The following is a 25,440-nucleotide window of genomic DNA, read 5'->3' on the forward strand; positions in this document are numbered from 1 at the left end:
CCTACCCTATGGAATTCTTTTCCCCTTGACATTCATGCAGAATCTATTTAAAATTTAGGTAAACAGTGAAAACTTGTTTTTCTCAATCAGGATTTTAATAAATTAAAAATAATTGCAGCAATTTCTCTTTGGAACAATAGGCTGATAGGCTATTGATCTGTTTGGCATTACCATCCTGCCAAGCTAAGATGATTTTTGTAGATTTTGTTTTGTGTATTTTTAATTTTTGTGAGACAGATTATGGATGTGTTTCTTTGTACAACTGTTTGGATAACATTTCACAAGCGGGACAAAATTTTAATAAATGAAATGAAACATTTGGTGTTTTCTATGTTTGGGACTAGTTGTATCGCTTTGCCATCAGGAGTGATGAAAGCACTGTTTGCAAGATCTGTAGTTCTTCAGAGGTAAGTTTGAAACTTCAGACAATACCCATTGCTGATAATCTTTAGAACCCAATAGTCTGTTACTAGTGACCACTGAGAACTGATAAATTAAAGCTTCCCCCTAGTGGAAGGGCATGAAGGAGGTGCATAACTTGGTAGTAAAAACCTAGGGCTAGGTTTTTGCAAAGAGTGTCAACTAACTCATGGTTGAGCTCTTTCCCTAGGGTGCTGCCTGCCCTGCAGCTGCTGTTATTGATGTGGTCTTTGATAAGTATAAAATTGATACCTTCTGTAAGGATAGTATCATATGGATGAGGTTGGTATATTCTATTGATGGTTCAAAGTAGTTGCTGATGGATTTTGGAAGGTTGATCCTTTATTAAGTCCACAGTCTCTAACTTTCTCACCAAACAAGTTATCCCTTGTACATGGGATGTTTATCTTCAGCTAAGAAAGCCTTCTGGCTCCTATTGGTATGGCTGAGGCTCTTGAAGCAGTATTGTACACATCATATGTAGAATTTAGAAGATGTTTTGCACATTTCTCCGATTCATTTAGATGTGGAGTAAGGCATTACTGACAGTTGGAAGAGAGCCAAGAAAAGATGCCCTTCAATTTCTTCAAGAAGTTGTATATAGAGTGCACCATATGGAATTGATGAGCCAAAATTCTTAATGATAGCATGGCCAACTGGAAGATTTTCCTTGCAATGTTCTCTTATACTTTTGCATCTTTTCTTAGAAGGGTACCAGAGTGTGTTTTTGTTATGCTTTTTTTTTTTTTTAAGGTCTGATTCCACAAACACAGACTCGTGGAAGAAGTTGAATTTGCTTGTGACTTGGACAGGGCTGGAGTTTGTACATGAGATCTAATTTTCTTACTACTAGCAATGTGGAAAGCAGGGTTTGTCACATTTCTTATTTATGTTTACTTGGTTTTATTTTTACTTCTGGTTTCCCCTGTTCCATGTAAACCGGCCTGATATGAATCCCATTCATGAAGGCCGGTATAGAAATGTTTTAAATAAATAAATCTCTGAAGCACTCTATGGATCTCTTACTATTGTTTGGGAGGATGTGTGTACTTTACGACCCCAAAGATGTCTTCTCTCCCTTCTGCTTCTTCTAGAGTGAGTGGAATAGAAGATACCATTTTCTGAAGGAACGATGTGTAGGACATATCTTTCAGCAGAAAAGTGCTCCTGGATGATGCAAGGGAAAGAGCTGAAGACAATCCTTTAACTTTGTCTTGCAAATAGTAAGGATAGGAGTCAAAAGATGGCAATCATCCTGCAAATCAGAGTACAATTGGAGATTCATCCAAGGTTCGTTTGTCTCTAGAAGAAATGGAGCTGTGTGATTGAACAGCTGGCACACCCTCTCTTCTGTGGAATGGAGAGATGGAAGATTGATATTCCAATTGGTTAGTAAAAGTTTCTAAATTGAATTCCATTTGAGATAGAAGTGGCGGAGTAAGGATAATTATTAAATATGTATATACAATTCCAGCCACGCCTTCTGGATGTAGGAGTGGTGATCAGGAGCTAGAGCAGTAAGTACAACTGATGAGGTATCAGATTCTAGCACCAAAACTGGTAGTATCTTTTTCATCTGATGGATATTATGAACTGTGCCTTGACTGACAAGAGCGCAGGACAACTGAAATGCTAATAGGGGAGACTGTGCTGAGGAACCACAGGACAGAGACTTTCCATGCAAAGTCTTCCAAAATGGATGGTGGCAATATCTTGTGTGTGAAAGAAGTTTTGGCGAGATTTTTTTCAAGTTGGTGCTGGAATGCTTTGGCACCGATTATTTTTTCCTCTCTCTTCTGCCCCAAATGAGCTGCAGGATAGTCTCAGTGCCAGTTTCAAGAAGAATTTCACCTGTTTGATTTAGGTTCTAGTGTTGGACACTTTCCTGTTCTGGAGAAGCTACATAATGTTTCAGCTTACAGTCTCTATAATATAGAACCCAAGGAGAAACTTCAGCCACAGCTGCACAATTGGAGACATAACAAAAATTTGGAATCTTGACATCAAAAAGATATTTGACTGTATTTCTATTTCACATGCCCAATAAAAACAACTCTTTATTACAATTCAAGGCCCTGAAAAGTTTTAACATCCAAAATGCTTATTCCTTGCAGTCCAATTAGCAATTTATGGACCATAACACACACCAGTGAACTACTGTTGTAGCTTAATAGTGGATTAAACAAATCATAAAAGAAACTTAAGGCTCTACGTTTACATGCATTTTCTAGCACAGTAATCTATTTTAACTGAACACAAATCAGGGCTCTTTCATCACTGAAGAAGTTTGCAGTCTATGGATAAGACGGATCTAAAAATAGCTGGCAAAGTTTCCAGACTAAGAACTGTTGAAAACCATAATCTTCATGGCGCTGATAAAAGAAAACCATCTGGTCACTTTCCAAACTAAATGAGCTTAACCCTATGCCAATTTGTATGACTGACAACAAAGCAGTCTTTCAGTCATGTTTGATCCAGTAGTTTTAACAGAGTTCTCACCGATTACATGACCATTTCAGCTTCTTCTTCTCCCCCTTAAAAGTGCAATTGAGTGCAGATGTGTCCAATGCCTTGAAACAAGCTTAAAGGTTTTCTTTGTAATTTCAGAATTGTAGGTGTGGCATAATGGAGAAATTACTTACCTGATAATTTCCTTTTCCTTAGTGTAGGCAGAAGGACTCAGGACCAGTGGGTTATGCTCCCCTGCTAGCAGATGGAGACGGAGCAAGCTGACGTCACAGTATATATAACCCTGCAGTGTCCCCAGCCTGCCAGTATTCTCTTCAAAAGCATCTGTGAACAGACTAGCAAAAAACTTGATTAAAAACAATAACTGTACTCAACCAATAAACACTGAACTCACGTAAGAACTAGGCACACCTATCTAGGGACTGGATGAACATTTACCAGTAATCCCTTGGGATCCAGAGCCCCTCAGGAGGACTATTGACACACTCATCTGGCAGCTGAGGGCAGGAAGCTGTCCATCTGTCTATACTAAGGAAAACAAAATTATCAGGTATGTAATTCCTCCATTTCCTAGTATAGGGAGATATCTCATGTTTACCATGATAGCCATGTACAAGCCAAATTCTGTCAGTGCCAAAAAGGCACTGTCAAGAGCAATAAAAGGAACTTTGCCAGGTGAACTTTAAAACCTTGTTTCTGTGGAAAATGAAGAGGCTCGGTCTTGATACACTGAAGGATACCTTATCAGATTTGCCTGTCTGTCAGTTCCTGTGCAAATCTAAAGCAGAGAGGCAATGACTTAAGATCCTAACCAAGAGTCAGGGACAGCCAGGCAAGCAGAGGTCAGAAAGACCCTCACCCTTAGTGGGAGGAGGCAGCCTGAGACAGAGAAAAACTGACACACAGCTTGGCATACAGACATAGCAGTTCTTCCCCCAAAGGAATTGGACGGGGGTGGGGGGGGGGTGAGACCTGCAATGCAGCAAAAGACTCTCCACATGCCATGTGGTTATGCATGAGCTTATGCATATTTATCAGCTGGAAAGTATAAGACAGGGGGGCAAGGAAGAGAAGAGGGAGAAACAAACCCTGAACGCAAACCCTGGGAGAAAACCTGAAGAGCGCATATCTGGAGAGAGACCCTGAAACCTGTGCCGAAGCATCCCTGAAAGCAAAAGGGGGACCAGAAGCAGACCAGCACTCCCTGCTATCGAGAAGGGAGAAAACTAAGTGTGGCCAGGTGATGGGAGAAAGGAGACCCCGGCTCAGATGCGGAGAGTGACACTGGGTCATAGACTGCGAAGGGTGAGAACAAGCCCAGACAGTTGGCAAGCACCAGAGCCAGAAGCTTGTCTCCTTCCTAGACAGCCTGCTCGCTCTGCCAGTACCAAGCCTCTCCCTCCCACATTCTCCAGCTCTCCAGAAAGAGCCTGCTTCAGAGGTGAATAGAGATATCGCCTGAAGTCGGGACCCAAGGTGAGTAAGTTAGCCCTAAGTATTAACATATTAAGAAGGCTAAGGTTTATGGCATGTTTTGTTACCAATCCAAATAAAAAAGAGCCAATCAGATCCCCACACAATATCACACGCACAAAAAGGAATCCACAAAACTATGAAAGTATCTCACTTTGCCACTCACAACCGTTGCTTTTCAATCATTTTTCACTTAATTTATGAAAAATAGTAACCACATCAGCAAGCCTCACAACATGCCTTATATACCTAGAAGGCCGTCCGGACTACTCAATCATTTGCAGTTGCCATTCAAATCTTATAAATACCCATTTTTCAATTGAAAATTTTTATAATTTTTCTTTTTTGCCCTTACATTAGTGGTTCTTGACAATTTTTATAACGACTCTTTTTTTGATTTTTTAATAGATTATACTAGCAAGTCCCTTGCATTAGTAGCTCGACAACAGTCAATGTTTCGCATATTCTGCTTCTTCAGGAGCCAAATCCTTGTTGATCAAACGTACCCAAAATGATCCGTTGCACAGATAATTTCATTTCTTGCTATTTATCACTTTTCATTTTAAACTCTCTGTCTGGGACGCCATGCCTCAACGGTCTTCACGTCCTTAATCCAGCAAGCCATCATAGCCTGCGAAGCTGTAAAGCCCTGCTTACTTCTGCCTTGGAGGACAAACAGGAGATCAGTCTTCTGGAAAGGTTCTGAAACCTCCAGATACTGGAGAAGTCTCTTGAGATCTAAGGGGCGCAGGAGGTGATACGCCTCCACATTTTTTTACCTTATCCAGGGACGGCAAGGAAATGGATTGATTCAAATGAAATTCCGAGACCCACTTTGGACAAGGATGAACAGTACACAGCTATAAAGTCCCTGGAGTCACCTGAAGGAATGGCTCTTGGCAAGACAAGGCCTGCAGGTAAGAAATCCGACGAGCAGAACTTACAGCCACCAGGAACACGGTCTTCCAGGTCAATAACCGCAAGGAAAGGCTACGCAGCAGTCGGAACATAGGGCCTGCCAAAAAATCCAGCATTAAGTTAAGACTCCATAAGGGAACTGGTAACCGCAAGGGAGGCCTAAGATCCTTCACTCCCTTCTAAAAACAGACATCAGGATGAGACAAGGAGCTACCATTCACCGGGCCTCTGAAACAGGCAAGAGCTGCAACCTGAAGCTTCAAGGAGTTAAGGGCCAATCCTTTATTCAAGCCATCCTGCAAAAAGCTCCAGAATGAGTAGGATCTTAACTGAATGAGGCAGAACACCATGCTCCTCACACCAGGCCTCAAAAACCCTCCAAACCTGCACATAGGCTAAGGAAGTGGAGAACTTTCGAGCCGGAGTAAGGTGGCAATCACCCCAGAAGAATATCCATGCTTCAACAGGTGAGCCCTCTCAAGGGCCAAACCATAAGACAGATGAACCGGTCCCTGCTGCAACAGATCCTTGTGTGGCAGACGATGAAGGGGGGGGGGGGGGGGGGGGTTATCTCCACCAGGAGTCTTCACAGGTCTGCATACCATGGATGCCTGGGCCAGTCTGGCACCACCAGGAGTACTAGCCCCCTGTGGCCTTCAATTTTGCAAATTATCCTGCCCAGTAAGGGCCACGAAGGAAAGGCATAAAGCAACCTGTCTTCCGGCCAGACCTGTATGACAGCATCAATGCCCAGGGACCATGGATTTCTCCTGCAACTGAAGAATTGAAGAACTTTCGCATTGCGAGAAGTTGCCAGCAGGTCTAGGAACAGAAGGTCCCAGCAATCCACAATCAGTTGAAATGCCTCAGCTGACAACACCCATGTCTCCTGGGTCCAGACTCTCCCTGCTGAGAAAGTCCGCTTTTACGTTGTCTTTTCCTGCAATGTGAGAGGCTGAGATAGTCTATAGATGTTCTTTCGCCCATTCCATAAGGTGGTCTATTTCCTGCAACACTTGCTGGCTCTTACTTACTCCCTGGCGATTGATGAAGGCCAGTATCGTTGTGCTGTAAGACATCATGTGGACTGCTCGACCGTACAGCCTATGGCTGAACTGCAAGCACGCCAACTGGACTGCCTGAGCTTCCAGGCGACTGATGTTCTTCGAGGGATTCGTCAGCATTCCAACACCCTTGGGCCATCAGATCCTGACAGTGAGCTTCCAACCCTGTAGACTCTTATCAGTCATGAGTACTAACCAGGTTGGGGAGGACAAGGAAACTCTCTCAGATGAGCCTCCTGCAACCACCACTGGAGACGAGGGCAGACTTCCATCGGCAAGTGGAGCCAAACCGAATAGTCCTGAGACTGCAGGTTCCAACGAGACAGCATGGGGCGCTGAAGAGGACGCATATGCACTCTTGCCCATGGCAGAACTTCCAGGGTTGCCACCACCAGAGTACCTGAAGATAGAACCACACTGTTGGGCGTACAGTGTTCACCAAAAGATGCACCTGTGACAGTTTCTGAATCCGAACTTCTGGCAGGAAATCTTTGGCCTGTCCCGGGTTGAACTGAACCCGCAGATTCTCCAATAACTGAGATGGCTAAAGACTGCTTTAGGCCAGGTTCACCAAACAGAGCTCCTGCAACAAGATCACCTTGTGTATCACCAGGCGGCTCTCTTCCTGAGACTTGGCTTAAATCATCCAGTCGTCCAAGTATGGGTGTACTAAGATCCCTTATTTATTTTATTTATTTATTTAAAAGATTTTGTATACCGTCATTCGTGGTTACATCACAACGGTTCACAGGATATTAACATCTAAAACATGTCATTTTCAATAGTTACATTATAAAAACAAATTATATAAAAAACATTAAAAATTAAAAACAAACAAGGCGACAGTTATATATTAAGCTCAAAGAAATTAGTTCAAACGCTAGGTGGATAAGCTTGCTCAAAGAGCCACATCTTTAGTTCAAACGCTAAGTGGATAAGCTTGCTCAAAGAGCAGCAACTATCACCACCATAACCTTGGAGAATGTTCTGGGGTGGTGGCTAGACCAAAGGGCAGTGCCCCAAAACAGATAATGGCGCCACAACATCGCAAAATGTAGAAAATATTAGTGTGTCAAACGGAAGGGAATATAAAGGTAGGCCTTGGACAAATCCAGGGAGGTCAGAAATTCCCCTGAATGCACGGCCATTATCACAGAGCGTAAGGCTTCCATGCGAAAATGAGTCACCGTCAAATGACTTTTGAGATCCAGGATGGGACGAAAGGAACCCTTCCTTTTTGGGCACAACAAAATTAATGGACTATCGTCCCATATTTTCTAGGGACGCGGGTACTGGAACCACAGCCCTCAGCCTGAGGAGCCTTTGAAGTATAGATTCCACTGCTTGTGTCTTCAGCAGGGAGTGGCAAAGAGACACCATGAACACGTTGAGGAATGCTGTGAAATTCCATCGCATATCCTTCTCATATCACTTCCAGGACCACACTGGTCCAATGTGATTTTGACCCACCTCTGATAAGAGAGAGAGGCTCTTGTTCCTGAAGGTGGGTTGGCATACCTTAATTGGGAAGCTAGGGAAGGACCGCCATCCGAGCCCACTTCTCTCTTGAGCTGTCTGGGACAAAAGGACTGATATCTACCGAAAGGCCGAGTCCTCTGAAAGGTCACTCCTCTGTAGGGACAAAAGTGCATGGAACCACGGAGACGACCCCTCATACTAAAGGGGGGCTTAACTTCTTATCCTCTGGCAACCAGATATTCACCCCACTTACTGGCCAATTTCTCCAACTCACTCCCAAACAAGAATGGGCCTTTAAAAGGCATCTTCATAAGATTAGCTTTAGAGGCTGCATCAGCTGACCAATTTTGCAACCATAGGTTATGCCTGGCTGCTATCACTGAAGCCACTCCTCTGGCCCAAGTATCAAATCACAGCCTGCGTCTGCCAAAAAGGTGGTAGCAGGCTCCATGACCGTTCTGGAATTCATTCCAGAGTCATCAGTCTGCTAAGAGAGAAGCAGACAAGATCACACCACTAGGGTGCAACAGGAAGCTATCTGTAAAGTCATAAGAACATAAGAAATTGCCATGCTGAGTCAGAACAAGGGACCATCAAGCCCAGCATCCTGTTTCCAACAGAGGCCAAACCAGGCCACAAGAACCTGGCAATTACCCAAACACTAAGAAGATCCCATGCTACTGATGCAATTAATAGCAGTAGCTATTCCCTAAGTCAACTTGATTAATAGCAGTTAATGGACTTCTCCTCCAAGAACTTATCCAAACCTTTTTGGAACCCAGCTACACTAATTGCACTAACCACATTCTCTGGCAACAAATTCCAGAGCTTTATTATGCGTTGAGTGAAAAAGAATTTTCTCCAATTAGCCTAAAATGTGCTACTTGCTAACTTAAAGGAATGCCCCCTAGTCCTTCTATTATTCAAAAATGTAAATAACCGATTCACATCTACTTGTTCAAGACCTCTCATGATCTTAAAGACCTCTATCATATCCCCCCTCAGCCGTCTCTTCTCCAAGCTGAACAGCCCTAACCTCTTCAGCCTTTCCTCATTGGGGAGCTGTTCCATCCCCTTTATCATTTTGGTTGCCCTTCTCTGTACCTTCTCCATCGCAACTATATCTTTTTTGAGATGCGGCGACCAGACTTATACACAGAATTCAAGGTGCGGTCTTACCATGGGGCGATATAGAGGCATTATGACATTTTCCGTTTTATTAACCATTCCCTTCCTAACATTCTGTTTGCTTTTTTGACTGCTGCATCACACTGAGCTGACGATTTTAAAGTATTATCCATTATGATGCCTAGATCTTTTTCCTGGGTGGTAGCTCCTAATATGGAACCTAACATTGTGTAACTACAGCAAGGGTTATTTTTCCCTATATGCAACACCTTGCACTTGCCCACATTAAATTTCATCTGCCATTTGGATGCCCAATCTTCCAGTCTTGCAAGGTCCTCCTGTAATGTATCACAATCCGCTTGTGATTTAACTACTCTGAATAATTTTGTATCCGCAAATTTTATAACCTCACTCGTCGTATTCCTTTCCAGATCATTTATATACATACAAGCTGTTAAGCCCGTTCAAACGGGCGAGATTCCGGTCATACCCTCTTTTCTCACCCTTCCCCCTTACTCTTATCCTCTTCCCTTTTCCTTCCATCGCCTCTCATCTTCCCTTCCGCCCTCCTCCACTCCCTCTTTTTCTCTTCTGCACAGCTTCTTACCCTTCCCACTTACTCACTCATCTCTTTTCCTTCCATCCCCTCTCATCTTCCCTTTCCTTCCCCTGTCACCTCATGCACAACACAACCCCTTCCCTATCCCTCGGCCCTCCTCCATGCCCTCTTTTTCTCTTCTACAGGGCTGGCTGGGAGGGACCAGGCTAAAGGAGGAGGCATTTGCTGATGAAACTGAGCCCGTCCCTCTGTTGCTGTCCCCCCCTTCCCCAGCGACGGAGGGCCGGGCTCAGGCTGTTAAAATGTCTGAGGAGCCTTTTCTTGGAGTGGTGATCTCGTATGCACCTCAACACCAGGTTTGTTGCCTGTCCGCCCGACGCTCAGCTACCACCGCCGCTGCTCCTCTATGCCGTGTCCACCCCTGTTTGTTGCTGGCCCGACCAACGCTCACATACCGCTGATGCCGCTGCCACGTCCGTTGCTCTAACCGATGTGCTCTCTCGCCCGCCCATACACGGCATGTCGGGCAGAGCTCTTTGTTCCACGCATGTGCAGTAGAGCTGCTCTCTACTGCGCATTTGCGGGCCAGTCAGAGCCCATTTATAAGGTAGATATATATATATATTGAAAAGCACCGATCCAAGTACAGCTCCCTGAGGCACTCCACTGTTTACCCTTTTCCACTGAGAAAATTGACCATTTAATCCTAATCTGTTTCCTATCTTTTAACCATTAGTAATCCACAAAAGGACATCGTCTCCTATCCCATGACTTTTTAATTTTCTTAGAAGCCTCTCATGAGGGACTTTGTCAAACGCCTTCTGAAAATCCAAATACACTGCTTCTAATGGTTCACCTTTATCCACATGTTTATTAACCCCTTCAAAAAAATGAAGCAGATTTGTTAAGCAAGACTTCTCTTGGGTAAATCCATGTTGACTGTGTTCCATTAAACCATGTCTTTCTATATGCTCTACGATTTTGATCTTGAGAATAGTTTCCACTATTTTTCCCGGCACTGAAGTCAGGCTCACTGGTGTATAGTTACCCAGATTGCCCCTGGAGCCTTTTTTAAACATTGGGGTTACATTGGCCACCCTCCAGTCTTCAGGTACAATGGATGATTTTAATGATAGGTTACAAATTTTAACTAATAGATCAGAAATTTCATTTTTTAGTTCCTTCAGTACCCTAGGTTGCATACCATCCGGTCCAGGTGATTTGCTACTCTTTAGTTTGTCAATCTGGCCTACTACATCTTCCAGGTTCACAGTGATTTCGTTCGTCTGACTCATCACCCCTGAAAACCATCTCCGGAACTGGTATCTCCCCAACATCCTCATTAGTAAACACGGAAGCAAAGAATTCATTTAGTCTTTCTGCAATGGTTTATCTTCCCTAAGAGCCCCTTTAACCCCTCGGTCATCTAATGGTCCAACCGACTCCCTCACAGGTTTCTTGCTTTAGATATATTTAAAAACGTTTTTATTATGAATTTTTGCTTCTATGGCCTTCATTTCAAATTCTTTCTTCGCCTGTCTTATCAATGTTTTACACTTAACTTGACAATGCTTATGTTTTATCCTATTTTCTTCAGATGGATCCTTCTTCCGATTTTTGAAGGATTTTTTTTTGGCTAAAATAGCCTCTTTTACCTCACCTTTTAACCATGATGGTAATTGTTTTGTCTTCCTTCCACCTTTCTTAATGTGTGGAATACATATGGACTGCGCCTCTAGGATTGTATTTTTAAACAATGTCCATGCCTGTTGAACACTTTTAACCTTCGCAGCTGCACCTTTCAGTTTTTTTTCTATTTTCCTCATTTTATCAAAGTTTCCCTTTTGAAAATTTAGTGTTAGAGCTGCAGATTTACTTATTGTCCCCCTTCCAGTTATTAGTTTAAATTTGATCATGTTATGATCACTACAGGCCCCACCACCATTACCTCTCTCACCAAATCCTGCTTTCCACTAAGAATTAAATCTAAAATAGCTCCCTCTCTTGTTGGTTCCTGAACCAATTGCTCCATGAAGCAGTCATTTATTACATCCAGGAACATTGTCTCTAGCAAGTCCTGATGTTACATTTACCCAGTCAACATTGGGGTAATTGAAATCTCCCATTATTATTGCACTGCCAAATTGGTTAGCTTCCCTGATTTCTCTTAGCATTTCATCTGTCTGACCATTTTGTCCAGGTGGACGGTAGTATATTCCTATCACTATACTCTTATCCAACACACATGGGATTTCTACCCATTCTACTGAGCATTTAGTCTCTTGTATGATCTTTATCTTGTTGGACTCTATATCCTCTCGGACATAAAGTGCCACACCCCCACCAAGTTGATCCTCCCTATCATTGCGATATAATTTGTACCCTGATATAGCACTGTCCCATTGATTATCCTCCTTCCACCAAGTCTCTGTGATGCCAATTATGTCAATCTCATCATTTGCTGCTATACACTAACTCTCCCATCTTATTCTTAGACTTTTGGCATTGGCATACAGACATTTCAAAGTGTGTTCCTTGTTTGTATTAACAACCTGCTTTTCAGTTGTTAGGGATAATTTGGAAATCATTAGCTTTGGTGATTTTTTTATATGTAGGCACATGGACTACGTTTGCTTTTATTGAAACCTCTCTGCTGGGATGTCCTAACTCTCCTGTTTCATTAGTATCCTTCAAGGATACATTTCTCCGAACCATGCACTGCTGAGTGACTGTTGGCTTTCCCCCTTGTTCTAGTTTAAAAGCTGCTCTATCTCCTTTTTGAAAGTTAGTGCCAGCAGCTTGGTTCCACTCTGGTTAAGGTGGAGCCCATCCTTTCAGAAAAGTCTCCCCCTTCACCAAAACTTTCCCCAGTTCCTTACAAAACTGAATCCCTCTTCCCTGCACCATCATCTTATCCACGCATTGAAACTCTGGAGCTCTGCCTGCCTCTGGGGACTTGCACGTGGAACAGGAAGCATTTCAGAGAATGCCACTCTGGAGGTTCTGGATTTCAGCTTCCTACCTAAAATCCTAAATTTGGCTTCTAGAACCTCTCTCCCACATTTTCCTATGTCGTTGGTGCCTACAATGTACCACGACAGCCGGCTCCTCCCCAGCACTGTCTATAATCCTATCTAGGTGACGCATGAGGTCTGCCACCTTCGCACCAGGCAGGCAAGTTACCAGGTGGTCCTCACATCTGCCAGCCACCCTGCTATCTATATTTCTAATAATTGAATTACCAACTATGATGGCCGACCTCCTGGGCAGTAACCCTGGGAGACTTGTCCTCAGTGCGAGACGACAATACATCACCTGGAGAGCAGGTCCTTGCTACAGGATCACTTCCTGCTACACCAGGGTGATGTTCTCCTACTGGGAGACCTTTCTGATCCAAGGAAGCACTGGGGCTGCCAGACTGGATTTGGGACTTGTTCTATGTCCCTGAAGGTCTCATCAATGTACCTCTCTCTGTCTGTCTCAGCTCCTCCAAATCTGATAGTCTAGCCTCCAGAGATCGGACTCGTTCCCTGAGAGCCAGGAGCTCTTTGCACCGAGTGCACACATACAATCTCTCACCGGCAGGTAAAAAAATCATACATGTGACAATGCAAAAGACTGGAAAGTCCCCCTCTTGCTGCTGGACTGCTGCCTTCATCTTAGTTTTATTGAGTTCCTAGTTAAGTTTAGGATACTTAGGGAATTGGAATGAGAGTACTTTAAATTTACAGGTGAATTTACTAATTAATCAGCTAGTGTCCTACAAGGGAATGATCAAACTTTCAATAAGGGCTAGTACAATAGTATGATTTAGATAAGACCCTGATTGATTTTTAATGAGAAAGTGTCTTGTGCCTACAAATCAAGGGTTGAGTGGGTGGGAAATATAAGACACTAGAATTAACTCTCTCTGGCTTGCTATTACCTCAGACACACACAAACTCTAAAGAATATATCCCTCAATTTCACCTTTCACCAAACTTTTATAAGTCCAAAAATTTCTGAAAGCTATACTTATCAATCCTCTTTAACCACTGTAAAATTAATCTTCACTCAGTTAATTTAAGGGTTTGAGATTCGCCTTCCGGTCCTCCTGTACTGCAGGGTGTGGGGCCTCTGGAGGCTGGGGCTGTGGAAGTCAATCCCTGGATCGCTTGCGGTGACCTCTGGACTCTTCTCCCGGGGGATGCTGGAACAGTATGCAGATGAGCCTTCCGGTCCTCATCGCCACTACCTCAAAGGTGTGCTTAAGGATAACCTCAATCCTCCTATCATGCACATCCTTCAAGGCTGCTCCTCCCTCCATGGGGATAGTCCGCTTATAGACAGCACAGACCAGTGCATCAAATTTGGGAAAACGCAAACGCTATCTCACTGCTGGATCCAGGGAGTACAGGGACCTCCAATGTCTGACCCCCTTTGAAATTTGCCTCTGGGGCATCCCCATTCAAGATCAATCAATTCCTGAATGGCCTCTGTAACAGGGAAAAAACAAGAGGCTTTACACAAGGAAACAAAAATGGGATTCTTTTTTGACTCCGACATGGTATCCGTCCCAAGAATACCCAACTTCAAGGTCTGGGAAATCAGGGCTGGCAGCTCGTCTCTATGAAAGAACCATAACATGGTCCAATACTTTTCCAGTCCCAGAGGAATTTCCTCATCTTCCAGGGAATCATGACCTGCCTCATCATCAGAAAACTTGCCGGATATTTGTCAGGGCTACCCGCAGCGAACCAAAACGAGCCCCAGCGCTTAACCACAGGACTGGAAGAGGCTGGAGCCACCGGCTGAGGGTCCGGCTTATCAGGATTGGGCAAAGCGGAGGGCTGCGCCTAAAGAAAGGCTTGTAGGCATTGAAAAAAACTCTACTCAATGAAAAGCAGCCGGTTCCAGTCCAAACCCAGAAGGAACTGGAGGGGGCCCACAGAACTGCTATCACCTGTAGAAGAGCTAGTCAAGGGAGTACCAAGGTCTGGCGTCCCTCTAGACAAGGCCACAACCGAATCATCATCAGGCTGGGAAGATCCAGGCTTAGTGAAGTCAGAGCAAGACAACTCACCCTGAGCATCCCAAAAGAGCTGAAACATGTTAGAATCTAAGTCAGGCTGAGAAGGCCAAATATGATAGGCCCTACAGAGAGAAAGGCACTTAGGCTTCTTGTTCACTGGCACCATCAGCAGCGGTGAATGTGCGTCCAAATGACTTGTGCTCAAAAATTTATGCACACAAAATTTAGGCATCCCAAAAGCGCCCCCAAAATACATGCACAGCTTGTGCGCCAAGGCTTGAGCGTATCACCACACTAGACTTATGCACACAAAACTGAGCGCACAATGTGCGTGCAGAGCTGACGCACTGTGCACACCAACATCCTGTAGAGGACAGTAAAACACGCACAGAAGCACATGAAAATCACAGCCATGGCTTATCACGTGGCACACAGGCAAGAAGCCTAACTGCAGGGCCTAACCCAGGCCACTCAACCCGCCAGTCTGCCTGGTTCCCCAATCCCAACAGGAGAGAGATGAATGTCAGGAAGGCGTGCCGTGCATGGAGTCCGGAAGAAGTCCTAAAAACCCCTCTAACCTGTGTTTCTGAAGGTGAAGCTTCATTTTATTTATTTTTTAAAAATACTTACCTGAGCTCAGCGCTTACTGGTTGAGTACAGAGACAGGCTCCAGCTGCGGTAGGAGAGGGCATCTGCTGTCACTGCCGAGCTTGGCCTCCTGCACCCTCTGCCTTTAAGCTGTACAATCAGCCAAGTCCACTCTAGGAAACCCAGCTACCAGGCCAAGGCACACATCTGAGGGATCACGGAAATCACCTCAGGAATTCTCAGTTGTGGGAGGGACCACTTGGTATCACCACAGGAGTGTGGGGCTTTTCTTTATTCAATTTAAAATTCTTCTTTCAAAACCTGAAGCAATCCCCAAAGGGATATGCATGCCCACCATCTAGGCGTCATAGTAGATAATACATTGAAATCGTCAGCTCAGTGTGCTGCAGCAGTCAAAAAAGCAAATAAAATGTTAGGAATTATTAGGAAGGGAATGGTTAATAAAACGGAAAATGTCATAATGCCTCTATATCGCTCCATGGTGAGACCACACCTTGAATACTGTGTACAATTCTGGTCGCCGTATCTCAAAAAAGATATAGTTGCAATGGAGAAGGTACAGAGAAGGGCAACCAAAATGATAAAGGGGATGGAACAGCTCCCCTATGAGGAAAGGCTGAAGAGGTTAGGGCTGTTCAGCTTGGAGAAGAGACGGCTGAGGGGGGATATCATAGAGGTCTTTAAGATCATGAGAGGTCTTGAACGAGTAGATGTGACTCGGTTATTTACACTTTCGAATAATAGAAGGACTAGGGGGCATTCCATGAAGTTAGCAAGTAGCACATTTAAGACTAATCGGAGAAAATTCTTTTTCACTCAACGCACAATAAATCTCTGAATTTGTTGCCAGAGGATGTGGTTAGTGCAGTTAGTGTAGCTGGGTTCAAAAAAGGTTTGGATAAGTTCTTGGAAGAGAAGTCCATTAACTGCTATTAATCAAGTTTACTTAGGGAATAGTCACTGCTATTAATTGCATCAGTAGCATGGGATCTTCTAGGTGTTTGGGTAATTGCCAGGTTCTTGTGGCCTGGTTTGGCCTCTGTTGGAAACAGGATGCTGGGCTTGATGGACCCTTGGTTTGACCCAGCATGGCAATTTCTTATGTTCTTATGTTCTTATGTTCTTATGGAGACAGAGAATACTGGCAGGCTGAGGTAATTGCAGAAGTATATATACTGTGCCGTCAGCTTGTTCTGTCTCTATTTGCTGGCAAGGGAGCATAACCCACTGGTCCTGAGTCCATCTGTCTACATGCTAGGAAACAAAATGTTAATTAATAGAAGCTTTTTTTTAACATCTTGAAGTTCTATTATTGCCAAATATTACTGCAGCTGAATCATGGATACAGCTGTATGGATTTTGTATGTACTGTAAATACGTAGAAATGAATATTCTAAAACAATGTTACAACCAACAAAAATCAGGAATGCAACATGCCTGAATTATGAAAAGTTTACTCCAATTGTGTATCAAAAGGAAAAAGCTCTCTCAAAACGATTGTTTTAGAAATGAAATCATCATTTCTCTGGTATAAACTGAGACAGAAGCTCTTTGTTGCATTAGGTATAGCAAATGTTGCTTACCTGATGTAACAGGTGTTCTCACAGGACAGCAGGATGTTAGTCCTCACAAATGGGTGACATTGAGGATGGAGCCCTGTACGGAAAACTTTTCTGTCAAAGTTTCAACAAGCTTTGACTGACACTGGCACACTGGGTGCACTGAGCATGCCCAGCCTGCAATTATCCCTGTGAGCCACAGGTGTCTCCCTCAGTCTCGTCTTATAGCTAAAAAGCGCAAGCGAAACTAAAATAAAAGTATACAGACCCAACTCCGCGGGGGTGGCGGGCGGGTTTCGTGAGGACTAACATCCTGCTGTCCTGTGAGAACACCTGTTACATCAGGTAAGCAACATTTGCTTTCTCACAGGACAAGCAGGATGGTAGTCCTCACAAATGGGTGAGTACCGAGCTGAGGATGCCCGGGAATGCACCAGATACACCGCAGATGCGCAAAGGCGTAACAACTGAGGTGGAAATGGGAACGGAGGGCATCCGCAACACCATAATGGGTTCGTGGAAGGATGTTGGGTAGTGAATTGAAAAAAGTAAGAGTAGGCGGACTGGCCAAACATGGAGCATGCCGGCTAGTCAAATGTAAGCAATAATAGGCTGCGAAGGTATGGAGAGGACTCCAGGCTGCAACCTGATAAAAAAGTACAAGCAGCAGTAACCAAAGGGAAGCTGTTAAGGCTAAGACGGACACAACAGTATGTGGATACCCACAGTGTTGTAGTGAAATGTCTGCTTGTTGGTAGGAAAGGAAATATAGACCACTTAATCAGAAGGATTAGGTCTGTGTGGCCACTGGAAGTAGCAGCTTGACCCTTGCATGAAGGAAAGAGTCAAGTGGAATTCACATGGAATGCAGTGCAATGTAGATAGAATGTAAGCGCAGCATTACTGTCCATGAATGTGGAAAACCCAGTCTCTCCCTAGGGCGAGAGAGAGAGGTTAGGAAAAATTAATAGAGTATTTCCTGAGGAACGGAGATACAACATCTACCTGAAAAGGATAGAAAGTTGAATGCGTAGAACTACTCAGTGGCAGAGGAACGGAGTCAGGTGAGTATGGAAAGAGTGCATAACTCACGGACCCTGCTGGCAGGAATGACATTAAGAGGGAAAGAAGTTCCCTTGCCAAACTGTGGAAGAGAGGAATGGAAAGGCTCAAACGTAGAATGTATGAGACTTATAAGGAGAATATATATGTTCATTCCGTGATTAGAGAAATAGAGGCGGCTTGATCAGTGGATAATCCATGGTAAGCCGACTCAGAGAGGATTACCGAAAACGGGAACCCAACTCCCAAACGATACACCTCCTAAGAGAAAGGTGTATCTATGTGGAGGATGTCTGGAGAACAGAATCCGAGGGAGTAAGAAAAAAGGGTGGAAAAGTAAAAGGGGTAATACCTCTTTTTTTTTTTTTTTTTTTTTTAGCGTCAGGAGGTAAAGCCTGCCATATTAAACGGCAAGATTTATGTTTAGAAGGTTTTGTGACGCTACCAGAACCTAAGAACATCAGTAAGTCTATGATTTGGGACTGACTGGTGAGGGAATAAAAGGTTACTGATATGATGGATTGAGAAGTATGGGAAGCATACTGATCTCAGTCAGGGAGTGGGGAAAAGAATACTGAACCCCATCCCAGTTCAACATTAGAAGAATGCTGGCTACGAGAGGCAGCAGAAGAGATATATTGAAGAGGCCTTTGATGGAAGAAAAGGCATCTAAGGGAACGCATAGGAAACATGTGTAGGGAGCAGAACCTGTGCATCGTATGGAATGATGCAGACGCAGAGGAAAGTTTAGTTAAACTCAGCGTTAAAAGATTTGCCCTGTACACATGTAATTGAGACCATTCGAGAGGATAGAACCTACGTGGAGAAGGTCAGATAGAGCGTTCATTAAATCTCTTAGATATGTGGCCCAAAGACGCATGAAGTGAACAAGGGCCAAGGGTAGAGCTGCGCAGCTGTCTAGCAGAGCAGCTAAGAGGTTGTGCGTGCTTATGAGTTGGAAAGCACATTGTCCCTATGCTGTCTGTCTGTATGCACAAAGAATTGTTGCAAAAGCAGTATTGGAAGGCATAAGGGCATAACTCATGGGTGCAACGTCCAGGAAGTTTATGAGAAACTATGCTGGAGTGCAATAGATGCATAATGGGTTGACAGCTTTCAGGAGAAACTTTATAACCCTAAGGAATTGCGAGCATGAGTCGAAGGAGACTAGGTCCTAGTTCGAACTGGGATAAGAATCAGGGACGAAAGCAATGAAACCACTTAGGTCCATTGAGTATAGAATGTCACTGAATATAACCCATAGCAGTTTTGAATTATGAGAAAAAATGCATAGTGGGAAGAAACCCCATAGCCCAACCATGAAAAGTTGAAAGGTTGAGGTTATGGAAAATATGCGCAGGGACATATAACAATGTATCAGAATGTCTGTGCGCATGCTGGACAAGAGGGTCTTAAGACTGTGGTGTCCAGAAGTGTTACAGAAGGGATTTATGGCAGTGACAGTAATCCCAGTTAGTAAATGTATAGTGAGTCCTGAAAAAAGTGAGAGCTCTTTGCATGTACTGAAAGGAAAGTGAATGATGTTACACTCCGCAGAGAAAACAGCATTCACCAACAGTGATGCAAGAGACAGTTCACTTACAGAAGCTGGTGCCGGCGGCAGAGCTTGGGGTTGTAATGTTGACTCACCATAAAGCACATAGAAACATTAAAATAATGTACTTACTGCAGTATGGAGTGATGGTAACCAAAGATACCATTGTACCTGTGACGTCTAAAGAAAGTTGGATTTTCTTAGGTCCAGGATGTGCGGAGAGTAACTATTTTCTGTTAAAAGAAAGAATAGTGCAATTAAAACTCCCCAACCCCCCTCCCTTCTCCCCTCTGCACTTCGTAGCGCCTGGGGGAGTGTACCGGGACTTTGGTACAAGGTGGGGTGGCCGCTCTGATATCTGACCAGATGGGAGACCAAGAGGTGTCCCAATGGAGGATATCATGTAGGCTCCTGCAGGTGTGTGAGCAGTAAGTGGTACCCGCATTTCTGTATGCTGTACAAGGAGACACTGAGACCTGTGGCCAGGCCTCAAGGTGGACTTGTACATGGGGCAATGGTTGCTGAATCTCATGTTTAGCAGATCAGCCAATGCAGCTGGACCTTGGTTGGGAGGGAACCAAGAGTCAGAGCATTGGTCGGCACAGGGACTTGTTACTGACAAGAGAAGAAGCCCTGCTGCAATCCCAAGAAGATAGAGGGGTTCTCCTGATATTGTGGCTAACATAGCTAACATAGTGATATGTGACACTAATACAGTTCTAAAAGGCACATGACCCAGAACTTTTCGAACCACGGTCCGAATGGGAGAACACAACTCTATGGGAATGCCGCCGAAGCGGGTACTTACCATCCGACGTGGATCGCCGCAAGACGAGCCGGTGAAGATTGTTGACCCCGACGGTCTCCGGAGTCCTCGAGGGTAAGGCCGGGGACGTAAACGTCCATCTCGCTCTGAAACCCGGTATGGTGGCACAGGTACAGAGGAGACAGGCCAGGCGTGAGTGGCGTTTAGACTGCTAAGTGTAACAGATGGCCATAGTCCCACACCACTTGACGGTGGGGCACGCCAGGAACAGAGGAGCCCTAACGGAACTCATGTTCCCTCCCTCGTCACAGCGGCTCGATGTGTCGTGACGCCAATGCAGAAGCTGTCGGACCTGGATCCGGAAGTTCTGGATCACCAAGGACTGCCAAAACTGTAGGAACAGTGCTGATGGCAGTGGTGATGTCGCTCTGCCCGAGCGTTGTCCAGCCTGGAGAAGGATGGCACCGATGTGCTGGATGGCGTCAGCGGCGGACGATCACGTTGTCGGCGATGATGGGTGCCACGGTGCTCGGCCCGGTCTTTCCCCAGCGCCGAGATGGAAGCCCTCGTCGTCCTGGAAGGCGATCGATGACGAACTGTCAGCACGCCTGCTCTGCTCCTGACACAATGGAGTGTCTTAAGCTAATACGGGGCTTAAAAAAGAACCCAAAGCGTGGAGCAATGTGAGGAGGCGAGGGTATTATGTGGCGGTGCTATGTCGGTATTGACGATATTGAAGGCAACCTAAGGGGCTTCGAGGATATCATCAAAATGGGTATGAAAAATCGTCGATGACTGGCCAGGAGAATGATGACAGTGACGGGCACTGACAGCAGTGGCATAGGTATCTTTGAAACGATGTGGAATCGAATAATCGAAAAACATTGCCGTTATTGAAAAAGATACCGGCATCGACTGAGTCGAAGTCGAATCAATAGGGCGTCAAGGACACCGAAGGAAAACGGATGGTGTCGAGGGCATCGATGCATGGAGGCGGGCATTTATGCCGTTTGTGGCATGGCCACGGGCATCAACTATAGGGCCACAGACGTTGACGGTATCGATTTGGACAGACTCAGATTTCCAAGTGTACATGGCATCGGTGCCCCAGACACGTGTGTCGGTGGCATCGATATGGACACGTATGGAATCGATGGCATGGATCTCCCAGTCGATGAATTCCATCCCGGCATCAACGCCAGTCCTGGAATCGGCATGGGCATCGATGCCAGCCATAAGGCTGGCATTGGCATCAACGCCCATCCACGGAATCGAGCCGGCATGGATATCCACCGATGGGATCCACCTGGGCATCGAATTTCACCGATGGGAGCAGCCTGGCATCGACTGCCCTCGATGGATGCATTCTAACATAGATGCCCATGGATGAAACACCTGGGCATCGGTGTCCATCGATGCAAAAGGACCCGGCACCGATGCCATCGACGGACGGCCATCCGGCACCAATGCCATCGACGGACAAGCCATCCGGCACCGATGTCCATCGATGGGGACCATCCGGCACCGATGTCCACCGATGGGGACCATCCGGCATCGATGCCCACCGACGAATCGATGTGGCACCGATGCCCCCCGATGGAAAGGGCTGGACATCGGTGGGGAGGATGGGGCATCGATGGCATCCCAAAAAGGGGGGGGGGGTGGCATCGATGAAGTGACCCTGGGATCGTTAAAAAGTGTCTCGGGCAGCGGTGGCGGCGACCCGAGTATGCATGGCAGTGACTAACAGCGTGTGCGTCAATGGCATGCATCCGGGTAGGGACGGCACCGAGGAAGCCCAAGGAAAAAAACAGTGCGTAGGAGGAAAAAGCCTGTAGCACTGAAAAGCAAAAAACATGGATAAAGGCATCAGGGCACCGTGGGGGGAGGGGCGCTGATGACATATAAAAGCCCAGGGCGGTTTAGGCGGGTCCCGGTGTAGCGATAGGGTATCGACTGCGTGAGGGTACCAGGGAACGAAGGACTTGAAGCTACAGAGGTCCTAAGTTAAGGAAAAAATCCCTACCCCACTAGCATAAGCAAGCAGAGTGTCACAGAGATACTCGCAAGCTGTTTAAAGCTAACTGAAAAATGGGGGAAGGGAAGGCTTCAGTCAGTTAACAGCCTTAAGATAGTGACAGGAACCGACCGAAAAATAAGAATTAGTACTCACCGAGCGTCGTAAAAACGTACGCGGAGGGAGACCTGTGCAGGGAAAAGTGTTTTTTGAAGTGAAAAGTTAAGTGTTTCCATGAGGTAATTAGTTAAAAAATCCTCACAGAGCTCCAACCGCTATGCTGACTGCAGAGCGGAAAAAAGAAGACTGAGGGAGACACCTGTGGCTCACAGGGATAATTGCAGGCTGGGCATGCTCAGTGCACCCAGTGTGCCAGTGTCAGTCAAAGCTTGTTGAAACTTTGACAGAAAAGTTTTCCGTACAGGGCTCCATCCTCGATGTCACCCATTTGTGAGGACTACCATCCTGCTTGTCCTGTGAGAAACAAGCTAATATAAATATTAAAATTTTAGTAATATAAATAAAAGGCACAATGTGATCCAGTCGAGTTTTTATTGTATGTTATGGAAGGTACACTTGAATTTCAAAAGTTGAAAACATATAAAAAGGTGTTAAGGGATAACAATTTATCAACATCTGATAAATGCATAAGAATGTTTAAGAATGTTTATCATACCATACAGCAAGGTACAATGGTAGTGTTAATGCCACGAGGGCACCATGAAGATTAGTCTAAAAAAATTCATACTATGCTTTATACAAATAACACTTGCTGCCTTGGAAGAATATTGGAAACACGATTGCTGTCTCTTTAGTGCTGCAAAGTCTTACAACATTTTTTTTAATGTTACATAACATCACTGAAGTATTTAGCTTGGAGAAAGTTTTGAAATAAAGCAAAGTAGAAATGTTGTAATAACTCCACAGAATGCACAGAATCACCCATCCAATTCTCCCCCCTCCCCGCAAAAACAATAGGTACAGATTATATCTCTCCTTATATGAAATAATTTACACACAGATGAAAGCTAGCATATCCATCTAAAATAATCACTAAATACATTTTCTCTTCTTGGAAGTAAACAAGCAATGTTTTGCATGATCAAATATAAAAAACAGAGCTGAAGTAGTGTTTTTTCTTTTTAATATAGCAAATGTTGCTTTTAAAAGGAACCATTTTCAATGAATGTGCAACCTAAATCAACCAAAGCTTATACTGTAGTACAATCGTATTAAGAAACCACTAATCAGAAATACAATCTCATGGAAAAAAAAAGTTTTTAATCCACAAAACTGTTTTGCCAGACCAAAAGAGAAACATCACTGTTTTTCAAAAAACTGAGGCACATGGATCCGTGCTTGGTCTCAATGAGGTTGATTATTTATGCAGAAGATGTGACGCTTTGTTTGTAGACTGCATGGTATGCATTTCTCAGTAAGACATATGGGAAACAAGATTCCAAAAGATCCATCGTCAGGAATGGAGACTCCTGCACAATCTGTGAAAACACCAAGACCATGTCACAATTCTGCTTACACACATCGTGACATTTTCATTAGCTTCTCTGGTGACAAATGCATTTCCCATGCAGTTACTGGGCTATAATACTGGAACACATGCAGATACTAATACTTATTTTCACCAAAACTACAACATCCAAAGGTAAATACTGCAGCAGGTCTCCTTCTGTGATGTGAGTATTCAGTTACAAAAGATTAAGCAAACATCAATGCATTGGATTTCAAAGCCAACCTCTTCAATGTTTGCACAAGGCGCATCATGACACTCACAAATTTCAACAGCAGCCAATTTGGTGGTTACCCTTGCCCTTTAGATGTGCATTTATTTTTTGTCATCACCATTTTAATGCTGAATCAACTCCAACAGGAGTTCTAACCCTGCTGTAACCTTTGCTAGCATCACTAGGCAACCCAAGAACACATCAAAGCTCAATGCTGAAATACTTCCAAAGAGGGAAAAAACCCCAAAATGAATGCTCCGCTTTAAGATTTTTATTGTCATAATGCCAAAAGTATTTGTAAAAGTCAGTGAATGAGAAAAGGAAATGTGTCTGTTGAAAACTGCTTTGAGTTTACAGCAGAACAGTGAATTACTAACAATTAGCATGTGCACTTACCATGTCTAGCAATAAATAGACAGACTCTCGATTCCTTGTAGTAGTTTTATCTGTCTCCTGGCCAATTTTCAACAAACTGGAAGATGCAAGCTACACAGCAAGATTGATAAAATACATGTTTAAAAGGAATTTCTGCATCTCTTGTTCAGTTAAGTTCGATCATTGATACAATCATGAGCTGTTAATATTTCAGTATTTGTGGTTTATGTATGCACCACACATATACCCAACCATTTAGAAGATTTGGATTTTTAGTACTATCACAGACATGGCAAAGTACAGTACTGAATAAAATAGGTTTACAGCACCACACTGGGAAAAACCCAAGTATCACTGCTGCTGTGTAAAGCTGAGCTGCTTACCTGTAACACGTGTTCTCTGAGGACAGCAGGATGTTAGTCCTCACATATGGGTGACATCAGATAGAGCCCTGATGTGGAAAACATATGTCAACGTTTCTAGAACTTTGACGAGGCTCACTGAGCATGCCCAGCATGTTGATTAAAATAAAATAAAATAATAGGAGAAACCCAACTATGCAGGATGGCGGGTGGGTTTTGTGAGGACTATAACCTGCAGTCCTTGGAGAACACCTGCTACAAGTTAGCAACTCTGCATTCTCAGAGGACAAGCAGAATAGTAGTCCTCACACATGGGTGAATCCCTTGCTACAGGCTGCTCCCAATACAAAAAGGGGACCAACAGACACCTAACCAGGTGCCAATGAGCACACCACCACAAGCGCTGATGGTAACAGGAGAGGAAACAGCCTGAACCCAAACCACGGGCCCTAGGTTGGGAGAGGTTCTACACCTCAAACAGGTTCTGAAAGACAAACTGGCCACACCTGTCATGTCGGCCATTCCTACCCAGGTGGTAACGTGTAGTGAATATGTGGCGAGAACTCCATGTTGCAGTCTTGCAGATCTCCACAGGAACTGTTTACAAGAGGCCACAGATGCTGCCATGGCTCTGATAGAATGAGCCTTGACATGATCCTCAAGATGCAGTCCTACCTGGGCATTACAGAAGGAGATGCAATCTGCTAGCCAATTGGATATTGTCTGTTTGGCAATGGCAACACCCAACCTATTCTTATCAAAAGAAACAAAACGTTGGGTGGACTGTCTATGGGCTTATGTCCGCTCCAGACAGAAGGCTAAGGCTCAATTGCTGTTCAAATTGTGCAGTGCTTGTTTGCCTTGGTGCAATA

At 44.5% G+C, this 25,440-nt stretch overlaps 1 protein-coding gene across 7 annotated transcripts in view; it reads right to left on the reverse strand.

Moving 5' to 3' along the window:
- Positions 1-22,624: 22,624 nt before the first annotated feature.
- Positions 22,625-25,440, reverse strand: part of NCKAP1 (NCK associated protein 1) — a 349,694-nt gene continuing 346,878 nt past the window's right edge. For all 7 annotated transcript variants that reach the window (XM_029605940.1, XM_029605939.1, XM_029605941.1 and 4 more), the window contains 2 exons: positions 24,228-24,317; positions 22,625-23,588 (listed from right to left, as the gene is read on the reverse strand). In XM_029605940.1, coding sequence (XP_029461800.1) covers positions 23,472-23,588; positions 24,228-24,317 — 207 coding nt within the window. In that variant the 3' untranslated portion in view covers positions 22,625-23,471. The remainder of the gene's footprint in view (positions 23,589-24,227; positions 24,318-25,440) is intronic.

This window comes from Rhinatrema bivittatum, chromosome 6 (assembly GCF_901001135.1).
Source record: "Rhinatrema bivittatum chromosome 6, aRhiBiv1.1, whole genome shotgun sequence".
Classification (NCBI taxonomy): domain Eukaryota; kingdom Metazoa; phylum Chordata; class Amphibia; order Gymnophiona; family Rhinatrematidae; genus Rhinatrema; species Rhinatrema bivittatum.